The sequence below is a fragment of the Sander vitreus genome, chromosome 21, assembly GCF_031162955.1.
Source record: "Sander vitreus isolate 19-12246 chromosome 21, sanVit1, whole genome shotgun sequence".
Lineage (NCBI taxonomy): Eukaryota > Metazoa > Chordata > Actinopteri > Perciformes > Percidae > Sander > Sander vitreus.
The window spans coordinates 8,729,357-8,741,793 of NC_135875.1; the positions used below are offsets into that span (position 1 = coordinate 8,729,357).

A 12,437-nucleotide genomic window follows, 5' to 3' on the forward strand; every position below is an offset into this window, starting at 1 on the left:
ACTAATTTTCTGTTGATCAACTAACTAATCGACTAATAATTTCAGCTCTACATTTGAGTTTGATGTATATTAATATACAGATTCTGAAGAAATTGTATTGTCTCTTACAAAACTGAATTGCTTGAAAGGAATTTTCATTCACGTGACACCTGAAAAAAACAAACAAAGCCGATTTCGTCATATGAGCTCCAGACAATGTCCAAAATTGCCCTTTTACACATGTAGCACACAATAGGAGATTATCTGTGCCAGATATGACTGGATAAAGCGTTAAGGGGGCAGGGCATGACGCAGATTACACCGCAGTCACATAGCCAGTTCGTCATAAACAACAGAGTCTCTTGCCATTCATTGGGTTTGTCTGGGGATTTCAGCGTCAGCTGTTACCAACACAAATTGCCTAAACTTGTTGTCTCTTCAGTTAGACATTTTCGTTGGGAATCTTTGTGTAAATCACCCTTCTTCTTTACCCACAGATGGTTTTTTTCCGGTTTCGCGCCAGTTGCATGAGCCACCTGCTTTATTCACACATGGGCTCAATCGGACAATATACAGACATTGTACTAGGGAGCTGGCAGGCTAAAGTCCGTTTAATTTTACGTCGAACTCATTCGAACATTAGCCTTCCCACATACAGCGCCTTTGGGTAATGTGATCATTTCAGGGTTGCAGTGCATGTGTTAAAGGGGCTTTATTGTGTGACAGGAGTTACTACTCACTTGCATGTTTGTCTGCAAGCTGGATGAGGCTGTGGGAGATGTCTCTTCTTCTGTAGAAACAAACCACCTTGGCCTCCACGTTCCCACTGGCCGTCTGAAACAGAGAGAGTAGAGAGATCCAGGTTGACTGAAAGCAGTAGCAACACCTCCCTGCACAGACCTCTACTTTCCCAAGAGACCTGGCTACTTTGTGTACTCGTCAAGCTATGCTGATATGACAGGCTGACCATTCAGATGATTGAATGATTGTCTCGCTGGATAATTAGGCTGACAGGCTCAAAGTCAAAATTATGTGACTGATGAAAACTGCTTCCAACTTCTGATGCTTTTCTAGGAAGCTTGTAAGTAAGAGCAGATGTATTTAATGAGTGTTCGCCTGAAGAATATGGACAAAATAACAGGAACACCTCATAATATATTGCAATACATGCCCCACCACCAAAAGCTATGGCCACAAAAATGTAAAATCTCAGAAATCAAGTTGAATTAACCATTATCTGTTCCTGTAATTTTGTCCACCCATTAATCACTTATGTACTAATGTTCAGCCTCAATATGTTTTTCTCAGGCTGATACTGACCAGTCTGACATCTTCCCACCCGCATTATCTGATACTGGCATGCGTTTATCTGAGTATCTTAGTGCACATGCAACACAGGAAAAGCGTTTCTAACAAAAGTTAGCTTTGGTCTGTTCTTAACTGACAGGTGACAGACCTCTAGGTAATAAGTTAAAACAGGAAACTCTACAAATGATCAACCATTGGCAGAAAACAAACGTCAGACCACGTTGCCTTTCAAAGCTGGTATGAGCTGATCTTTAATTCAAAGCTATCTGAGCTCCTGAGATGTCCATTTCAGTAACCTCCCCCATCTACACATACACTCCCACAGGTGTGTCCTGGGATATCAACAGCAGTTAGGAGACTGAAATCGAATTACAAACACTTCTAGTTACTTAAGGCTAGAAGTGCACATCAGGTTACGGTGTAGGGTCCGTATCTCCACGTACGTACCTACGGCATCGATTTAACGCAGAAGCATAAATTGGCTTTTGTGCATTGCCAATGCCACTATCAGCATGTGGTTGTTGTTATACGTTCTGTCCACTAGAGGGATTTCAAAAATTAGCTTACGCCATGGTGTAATGCATTTCTGGCACACATTCATTTATATACAGTGTATTATTGTCAACCACAAGCACACAACGACAAACCCAAATCAACAGAGAACCCTGTAATGAAACATTTTCACATTATAACAAGTGTAGTGAAGCGGCTCTGTTGTAAATGCTAACGGTACTCGGTCTGCACATTGACAGCTTGTTTGAACGCACAGCCGAAACGATATGTCATAAACAAAGTAACATTAGTGTTAGCCACCATGCTAATGGCATTGATACCTTTGCCAAATGGTGCTGTCACCACTTTTTAGCAGTTTATAAGCAACTTGTTTATTGCAGATTGTCACGTTAATGAGAATACAGCTTTTGGAAGTTAATATATGAAGTCGAAGCGGACTCTGACAGCTGATAGGCAGATAACATTAACATTAGCTGTCTCCATGAAGCTCCCAGCTGAGCTTCTATAACTCCTGTCACAGTTAGGAAAGAAGAACGAGCTAATTAAACATAGGCATTATAATTCAGTGGATGTTAATTTTTATTTCACGTAAAAACAGTATTTCCGATCCTACCTTTGATTCCAAGCCGCAGCCTGTCACTCCCTCTTTACTAATGTTACTCTGTCTCTACCGTAACGTTAGCTTTGTGCCCAAAGATCTCACAATGCCTTGTGTTGCTCACTCCCACTAACTTTATTGTTCATCAGATCGTTCCAACAGCCCTAACACACACACACACACACACACACACACACACACACACACACACACACACACACACACACACACACACACACACACACACACACACACACACACACACACACACACACACACGGGATAGGAACAGGGAAGAATCCTAGCTATTCACCCTCAGGCAAAAAAACAGCATAAACACACACAAAAGTGACACACAAACACTTTAGTACCTTGTTGAGTTCTTCTATCCGCCGGATAAGGTAAGGGTTACTGGAGGAGTTCTCAAAGAATACATAATCTGCAACAGAAAACACACACTGATCACTTCTTTGTAACGATAGATTCGCCAAGACCAAGTAAAAAATTATACACAGTGGTCACTTTATCACGTGCACCTGAAAAATCAAATGTAATCCAATAAACAGCTCACCTTTACAAAAGATAATTATCTTCAGTTTTGATTGAAACAGTCAAAGAGATATTTATTTAACTAATATGTTTACCACTAAGGTTGTAGTTTGCAGTAGTGTTGAACTGGACTGCATTGTATTGAGAGGAGTTTGGCCCACCCCATTTACAAACACAAGAGAGGGTTTCACCACCAATCTCTGAATGTGTTACCAAGTTTACCATTACAATCCTCCTAAATGTAGAATGTGTGGCAGATCTGTTGTATTGGATTGCATTCAATTATATAAGTGTACCTAGAAAAGTGACCAGGTAGTGAACTTCCATCTACACATGCAACCACTATCCTATTCCCAGTTCACAAACAAAAAAAAAAGTAAGCAGAGGAACTGGAAACTGGCAAGTACAGTACTGTAGTGTTCTTTCTCAATTTGTTTTTAAATATAACATTGATAATTTAATGGTTCACCACTACAGTGGGGCCAAAACTAGAAGCATGAGTGGACGAAAGTCAGAACTATCAGCAATTGTTCTAAACTGGGTAATTAGCGTACACCACAAAGAACATCAGATTAAGTTAAACAGGTCATGGCAATTATATGTGTACTGCAAGGTCTTCACAGCCTTTGAGACAGGCAACTAGACTGTTATGATTTTGTAAGATAAATACATTCAGGGAAGGGATATATTTAAGTCATAACTGCTGATTTTCCACAGCTCATCAACAAAATCTGCATAAACATTTTTACCTAGCCTGAGGAGACAGAAACCCAGACTGATTAAACTCTACCTGATGAGAATATATAGTAACTTTAAAAAAGTTTAGTCCATGTTTCATGCTGCATTCAAGTGCTGTCTGAAATATTGTAATCACTATGTTCCAAGCACATACATAAGCCAGTGAAGAGGTAAATATGTCGAAGTTGTCATTTGACATTAGGTCAGTGCATATAAATACAACAGTTGTCTACCTCTGGAATCAAAATGGTTATCCCCAGAGTGATATTGTTGTAACAGAATAAATTCCAGTCCCAACATGTAGGCCTATATTCTTCTATTTGAGCTGACATTGTTGCACAAATTAGGACTAACTATAAAGAGGCAACATTTCCAAAAGACTAGTTTCAAGACAGATGTTATTATTTCATAAATACATAAACTCCAATGCACTAACAAGCTTTAAGGTCTAGGAGCTGCAGTTTCCAAAGAGCACGTGAAGGCAGCAGAACTGCAGCTGAGGTGACCATATGGACAACAAACGTTACATTGATACGTTGTAAAGACACTGCTACTCCAGTCAGTGATACACTGTTGCCAATAATATCACCTGTGCAAAGATGCTTAATGTTAATGTGTCAACCACATATTCCATTTAAGATGAATCACATTCGTCATGTAGCTAGATGAAAAGTAGGTTACGTGTGAATAAAAGTGTAACGTTAGGCTTTAATCCAACCCGACACAACGACGCCATGAATCGAGACAATTTGATGTTGAATTCCAGTACACTGCTAACAAGCTATCAAGTGAAGCCAATTTGCTAATTAATTGCGCTTGTTGTAACTGTATGTGAACAGTGTGGCAATACATTGAGTCTAATGTTACCAAGATTGTTGATGCGTTCCTCTAATAATGTAGAAAGAGCGCCACAGCTGCAATAATGCTAATCAGTGAAGCCATTGCTAGTGCTAACGTTAGCTCAATAAGGACTCGTACTAATGGCTGCATGCCAGAAGAGGCAAATACAAAGGCAGGCTCAGACAACCCGTGGTAACATTTTAACAAGCTTTTAAACACATGTCTAGCCGAGAGGTCCAACCGCGTATCAGTTACCCGTATCCCCGGTCTAACTATCCGAAAACCAAAGACCAACAAAGGTGCCGACAATTGAAATATATTTACATTGTAAGCTAGCCATTTAGCAAGCTCGCGGCTAGCTGTTGTGGCCACGACAGACGCGAGGCCTGACCCATTTTGAATCCCAAATATTTACAAATTCTCACCTTCCTGCTCCAACTTAATGCATCTCTATAAGTAAAGCACAGCCGCATCTCACTATTAGATGCAAACAAACTAGAATAACGCCACATAATCCCTAAGGGATGCAAAACTGGAAGGGTTTCAGTTTGATAAAAAAGATCCACATTGACATACATACCTCCGACCCGGTACATGTTGGCCGCCATTTCTGCCCTCCCGGAGTGTTAACGTAAACCATAAACTAAGAGAAATAGAATAAATTAATAAAAACAATAAAACCCAGTATCTTAAAAGGTAAAGGGTGCGATAAATTATGATCGTCGAGACTCCGGATGTGTACCCAAGCGGGAGAATTTTTGGCAAATCAACCCCCCCTCCTCCTCTAGGATTCACAGTACCCTTTACAATACAGTGAACTCTCGGCAGCCAAAAGAAGTCAGATCAACCCGAAAAACCACTGGCTGGTGACGTTGAGAGGGGGGCCGCGCACGCGCGCGCGCGCACACACACACACACACGGCACGGACACACGCACTTACACATGTACTGTTACCTTTACAAATCATACTTATTTGAAATAAACAACGTGTGCGTAATTTATTCCAAATGCAACCATCATTGTAATATAGCCTATATTTAGCAAGTGACGATAACACTTAGGCTACCCATATAACCTGGCTACTTAATATTATTAGCCTATGTAGAAATCTTACAGGGATACTGGGAGAAGTCATTAAACGTTCTTAACATAATGTAAGAGTTGTCATGTGCACAATAATTCAAGTGAAGCAATCGATCAATTAAATTTGTCAGTGGTCATACAAATAGGCTATGTCTATAAAAAAATCCAAATAAAATGGATACACTGTAAGATTCACTTAGCCTATCAATATTTGTACTATTTTATATCTGTGGAAACAGTCTCTACTTTGGAGTTAATGTGTGTAAAATAACGTTTTGTGTCTCCGTGTATGAGTTTCTGTTTCAGTGCGTGCGTGCGTCCGTGCGCGCACATGTGACATCATTGATGGGATTGGCTCACCCTGACTGGGGTGGAGAGTCTCTTATACAGGCTACAGGGGGATAAGAGGAGTGAGGGACAGAGGGGATAGTTTCCATCAGCCACTGAGCTCAGCACAGGTCCAGCTCCACTCAGTCCCAGCCACGCCCTGGGGGACAGGGGACTGTTGTCCCCCAAGTGTCCAAACTACTATGATGGAAGGGACAATGGACTGCGAAGATGCGTTTTAGTTGGGTTACAGGTTGACAAGATGAAGTTCGGGAAGAGTATCTGCGTACTCAACGTAGGGGGAACCCGGTACGCCTTCACCCGCGAGGTGATTAAGGATTTCCCTCTCCGACGCGTCAGCCGCCTGCATGCATGCGCAACCGAGAAAGAGGTTCTTGAACTGTGCGATGACTACGACAGGGACCGGAATGAGTTTTTCTTTGACCGCCACGCGCAGGCTTTCGTGTTCATCATGCTCTACGTGCGCTCTGGTAAACTCCGCTTTGTCCCCGGAGTGTGTGAGCTGTCCTTCTACACAGAGATGCTCTACTGGGGACTGGAGAGCGCGCACCTGGACTCCTGCTGCCAGAAACGCCTGGACGACAGGATGTCCGAGATCGGATTGGACACTCTGTCCCAAGTGGACGTCGGAGTGTCGGGGGATGAGTCCCAGAGCTCGGGCGAGCCGGTGCAACGGACTGCGCTCACCGGTCGCGCTAAATGGCTCGAGAAGATGCGCAAGACATTCGAGGAGCCCAACTCTTCGCTTTTGGCGCAGCTTTTGGCTTCAGTGTCTGTGATCTTTGTGCTCGTTTCTATGATCATGCTGTGTGCTAGCACACTGCCGGACTGGGATACAGCCAAGAGAACTACTGTGGAGGAGCACAGGTAGGCGATAGTCAGTTAAGTTTAGAGGAATAACAGGGAACCTTCGTGAAGATGCTGCTAAATGTTTAAGCGCAATATGTGTCGATACAAGTGAGACTGTGCTTTAAAATCTGGTGCGTAAAAGTCAGTATCCCATCGTTTTGAGCCTAAATATGTTTTAAAATGGTAAAAGATGTTTTCTTCTACCATTTAAGTGTCAAAAATCAACATTTACTTTGAAGCAATATATTTGAACCATGATAGAAAACACTCATTAGTTAAATATAGGGACTTTGTCCTTGTGTTTAGTGAATTGACTCCTCTTTTAGGTCAATACAGCCCAATGACAGCACATTTCAGGCAGGACATTAAACATTAGGATCTTTACATGTCAGACAAGCAAACCCCCAAGGAAGCCAATCAATAAACAATCCATATTATCTACAAAAAGTGTGGTGTTAATGCATAGAACACCCTGTCTTCCTCCATGTGCCTCTTCCTTCCTCTTCACAATTGATTTTGGCTTGGTTAGTTTACACTGCACAGTACACAAGAAGAACAAACACATCAGATACATAATATTCCAGTAGATAATGATTTGAAAGTAGAAAGTGTACTGAGGGATTATATGTTATGGGAAGCAAACAGAAAGTAATTAAACCAGTAATCACCTTTTATATCTTCTTATTTTGGCTTCAGTTTTTGGATGTAAGGTGAAAGAGTGCACCTCTTTTTCCACATTATTTTTGCACAGCCTGTACTCTCGAAAGCCTGAGGCAGTTTTTTTTCTATATAAGGCTGGGTTATGTTCACTCTGGCTGGACATAGTTTTGGATCGGTCACAGTGGTTAGGTAATCTCAAAAAGTGTAGTTTATACTGGGGGTCAACATTATTCCGATTTAGGCTCTGTGGTATTTGCTTGGCCTCACTGCATCAAATACAAGCACCACCTCATTCTAATTCAGTTTGATTGCCTTTGCTGTTCTAATCAATGGGGTAATCATGTGCTTGCTTATGTCACAGTCTCTCTTTGAGGGTTTTTAACCCCCCCCCCCTCTCTGCAGTTTCCCGGCAATTTTCTTCTGTCCTTACTATCCTCCTGTCTTTGATTACTTGTGTCAACCCGGAATTGCGTCAGATGTCCTTATTTCCCTTAATTTATATCACCCCTGCTTTGCTTCCTTTTTCCTCACATTTACTGATTGTCAAACAGCGTCTCATATTATCCATATCTCTCTGTAGTTTCTTTGCCATTTCCTGGTTACAGTCAGTTCTGCTCATTTTTCTCCTTTCCTCTCTCCTCCATAGGATAGTGGAGGCAGTGTGTATTGGCTGGTTTACAGCAGAGTGCATAATGCGCTTTCTGGTGGCCAGAAGCAAGTTAGACTTCCTACGCCGGCCGCTGAACATCATCGACGTGATTGCCATCACCCCCTACTATGTCACAATGGTTATGGCCCGGGCAGGGATGCCGGGTGCCGGGCTCGGGGTTGCTGGGGTGATACTGCGTGTGCTGAGGATGATGCGAGTGTTCTGGCTAATGAAGCTGGCCAGACACTTTCTCGGCCTCCAGACACTGGGGCTGACGCTCACGCGGTGCTACCGGGAGATGGTCATGCTGATGGTGTTTGTCTTCGTCGCCATGGCAATATACAGTGCTTTGGCCCAGCTGCTGGAGCACGGCTTGGACTTGGGAAGCCAGAACCCGGATTACGCCAGCATCCCAGCAGCCGCCTGGTGGGTCATCATTTCCATGACGACAGTGGGGTACGGGGATGTGTACCCTGTGACAGTTGGGGGACGGGTGCTTGGGGGAATGTGTGTAGTGAGCGGCATTGTTCTCTTGGCACTGCCCATCACATTCATCTACCACAGTTTTGTACAGTGCTACCAAGAACTTAAACTCCGCTCTGCCAGGTACGCACGCAGCCTGTCAGTGGAGATGCTGCAATGAATGTGCATTTATATCAAAACACCTTTGGCCCTGCTTACATCAGAAAGAAACTCAACAAACCAGTAGACCTGCTGATCCTATTGTGAAATAGTGATCCATTTTATGCCCTGCTCTGTTTCCTGCCTGAGCTAACCCTGTTTTTTTATTTGGCCTGTCTAGTTCCAGCCTGTTGTGTTTATGATCTCCAATTATCGTCTTCAACCAGTATGCTCTGCGCCCATCTCCTTAACAACATCACTTGGACAGAAGAATAGGAATACACAAATAATTATTTATTAAACACACACAGGCGCAGTCAATCCAGTTTTGACAGCGGCTGCTGTTTACACTGTATTCCCATGGTTACAACATTGGCAGAGACGGCTGCATCCAGTGTGTGTGTGTGTGTGTGTGTGTGTGTGTGTGTGTGTGTGTGTGTGTGTGTGTGTGTGTGTGTGTGTGTGTGTGTGTGTGTGTATGTTTGTCAGCCTTTCACTATGTCTTATAGCACCCAGGTGGTACAAGTTACACAAGATTGATGTGTGACCTAGATGCATTCTGTTAAAACTGTGAAATATAGACATGAAGTGAACAAGTGAGTGTAAAGTGGGGATGCAGAAGGGGTATACAGAGGGCTTAGTTGTGTAGGAGGTGCCAGTGATAATGAAATATGGAGACAGGTCATCGAGGACTACAAGGTGGCAGACAAATGACGGGTTGACAGATATGATTGAATGTGAAATGGAGGATAAAAGATTCTGGGACAACAATGACAGAGATGACAAAATGTGGAACAACCCTGAGCACAAACAATGAATAGACTGAGAATGTGTTGCTTCTCCATTTGTGAGTGAATGTAAGGCAATTTGTATTTCTTTGTCTCCAAGGCAACCTCCATCCTCCAAAATGCCAATCATAATCGTGGTGGCTCTTGTGTGCACACAAATAGGCCACATCCACGCACACAACTCCTTGCTGTTACGCAGCATTTTTGCAATTATTGGAAAAATTGCATCACAGAATTCATTGAAATAAAAATAAAAATTTAAAAATAAATTACCATGATGGTTCTGACAGTCATTATTCAGACATGTTTCCACTGTCCATGGTTTGCCAAGATAATATGATTTGTTGATCCAAATAAACAAGTCAACACCTCTCCCACACAACAGTCTTTCTCTGCATCTCCTCTCCTCTTCCTCCTGTTGCCATCTTTTTACACACACACACACACACACACACACACACACACACACACATCAAGACCATGCTCTTTTGTTGCACAAATTAAACAATTAAGGAGTCCTTTAATTATCTGTCGGTCCTTGAATCTAAAGTCTACATTGTTTATTTCCTCAAAGACTTTGCAGCCTTGTATGAGTTTAATATTGTAGACAGTACATATCCCACTATCGTTGTTGTACTGTTATCAATGTGTTTTTTAAGTTGTCACAAATATGACAGGTAATCAATATTTTACCACCTTGCCTACAATTTTCAAGCTCACGTGGCATAGCTTGTACTGACTTTTGGCCAGGCCTGATTGAAACCATCAATCAAAACTTTTTCATCAGTATACCACGAACTTGTAATTAATGTGATTATTGTATGAGCTTTATAATAAAACTTCTGTGAGAAAAATGTCTTTGAATGTGTAATTGTTTATTACAAATCAAAATAGTAAAATGTAAGTGTTATCAGATTCCTAACTTTAAATAACCTTCTAAATTACAGTAACTAAAATAATTAATGCCAGAAAAAAAGTGATTAATGGATAAGGCATTTTTGGCAGATGGAGCTTGATAATTCAAAAGTCTTGATGTCATGACATACTATTTACACCTCACATCCTGCAGGCAGTGGAACATATTATTCAGTGTGAGGAACACCTGAGCCCATTGGCAAGGACATTCAGTGCACTAATCAGATTCACACTGGGGTGAATATTGTGCCACAGTCTAGTTCACAAAGTACTGTTGTAAGAGTAAATAGACTGAATCACAAACTGCTGTCGCTATATTCTCAGGGTTCAGACTTTTTAATGTTGCACATCTGTCAATGAGCTCTGAAGGCTGGTTTCATGTATTCTCAATCAGCTCAAAGACACATGGGTGACACATTAAAGGAAAAATACATACAGTTAGGTGTTATAGGTGTTACACCACAAGTTACCAGAAAAGCTTCAGTGCTCCTTTACATATATTCTCCCTCAGTTGGTGTTTTGATGATGGTGGTGGAGTTAACTGTCCAAAATTGGTGTTCAGTTTGGTCAAACTTTGTATTACCACTCATTTAATTGATTTTTTTGTCAGCCCCTCTCTATGTGTAAATGTCTTTTTGATGTTAAAAACCAAATTGACTTACTCAGGCACAGTGCTTTAATCGAAATGCTAACAGCAGCATGCTCACAATGACAATGCTAACATGCTGATGTTTAGCAGATACATACCGTAGTCAACCATTGTCACCATCTTAGAATAAAATTAAACACACGTTTGCTGATAAGAACTGAACACAAAGTGAGGTTGATGGGAATTTCATTAGTTTTGCAGGAATTTGGTCTGAAACTAAATGTGAATTTTAATCTGCTGGTGGCGCTGAAGGAAAAGTCAGAGGATTACCAAAGTCAGTAAGATTTATGTTCTCGGGACCATACATATTAGTACCAAATTGTATGGCAATCCATCCCATAGATGTTGAGATATTTTAGCCCAGACTAAAGTGGTAGCCGGACAGTCCAGTCGTTCATTTCGTCTCCGAGGACATTCTGGACTTGAAACATTTTCAAAGCTCTTTTTGTAACACAGTACAAAACATGCAGTGAATACAAGTCAACTCATGGACAAAGATGCTCACTACAAAGAATGTTTTCATGGCATGTCATGGCATGTCATGTCATGAGAATGAAGAATAGCAACAGTTTATACCTTTATATAATATGACTTAAAAAAACAGGTAATGATTTGAGATTTTAATTTTTAATTTATGCAGGACAGGAAGGAAAGAGCTTTTTCAGCAAGAAGTAATGAATTTATTTTGGTGTAGCTTTCACTGTAGATGGTGGGACTTTCCAACATCCTATTTTGTTTTAAATCATGCTGCTATAATCTTCTGATAGATGGAGTGGTTTGATGCCTGAGGGGAAGACCTGCACACACTGGTTTGGGCTGACAAAAAATATGACTACTCTCTCTCTCTCTCTCTCTCTCTCTCTCTATATATATATATATATATATATATATATATATATATATTTTTTGGGGGGGGTCCTTACTTAAAGTATCAAAAGTAAAAGTATTCATTATGCAGAATCACATTATAATTAGTGATGCATTCATGTGGTCATAACTTTAATGCTGCAGCTGGTGAAGCTAATTTTGATTAGCCTACTTCATACTACTGGGCATCTTAACCTATAATAATATATCATAATGTATTAGTTAATTCACTGTCTATTTTGTAGGCTATTAACTAAATCTGCAAAGCAACTACAATGTTTGCCTCTAAAAGTGAGAGGAATAGAAATTTAAGAAGCATAAAATGGAATTAGTCAAGTACAAGTACCTCAAAATTGTACTTTACTTGAGTAAATGTACCTACTTATGTTTTACATACTTTTGGTGTACACCAGAGCCATTGACAGAGATTCTCTATCACTCTGGTGTACACCATAGTGTACACGTCATCTCCACAAGGGGCA

At 41.2% G+C, this 12,437-nt stretch overlaps 2 protein-coding genes across 2 annotated transcripts in view; one reads left to right on the forward strand and one right to left on the reverse strand.

Moving 5' to 3' along the window:
• The window catches only part of mta3 (metastasis associated 1 family, member 3), a 28,512-nt gene extending 23,137 nt beyond the window's left edge, over window positions 1-5,375 (reverse strand). Inside the window, exons 1-3 of the mRNA XM_078279146.1 lie at window positions 5,106-5,375; window positions 2,770-2,837; window positions 720-813 (exon numbers count right to left, since the gene is read on the reverse strand). Of these exons, the coding sequence (XP_078135272.1) occupies window positions 720-813; window positions 2,770-2,837; window positions 5,106-5,133 (190 nt within the window). The 5' untranslated portion in view covers window positions 5,134-5,375. The remainder of the gene's footprint in view (window positions 1-719; window positions 814-2,769; window positions 2,838-5,105) is intronic.
• A 551-nt stretch (window positions 5,376-5,926) lies between these two features.
• Window positions 5,927-10,371, forward strand: kcng3 (potassium voltage-gated channel, subfamily G, member 3). Its single transcript, XM_078279796.1, has 2 exons — window positions 5,927-6,824; window positions 8,113-10,371. Exons 1-2 carry the CDS (start codon window positions 6,199-6,201, stop codon window positions 8,756-8,758), a joined length of 1,272 nt encoding a protein of 423 aa, XP_078135922.1. The 5' UTR covers window positions 5,927-6,198; the 3' UTR covers window positions 8,759-10,371.
• Window positions 10,372-12,437: the final 2,066 nt, after the last annotated feature.

Excerpts from the sequence above, each read along its gene's own strand:
- kcng3 (XM_078279796.1), top strand. The coding sequence starts at position 6,199 with ATGAAGTTCGGGAAGAGTATCTGCGTACTCAACGTAGGGGGAACCCGG. Across the intron at positions 6,825-8,112 it reads ACTACTGTGGAGGAGCACAG|GATAGTGGAGGCAGTGTGTA; the intron begins GTAGGCGATAGT and ends TCTCCTCCATAG.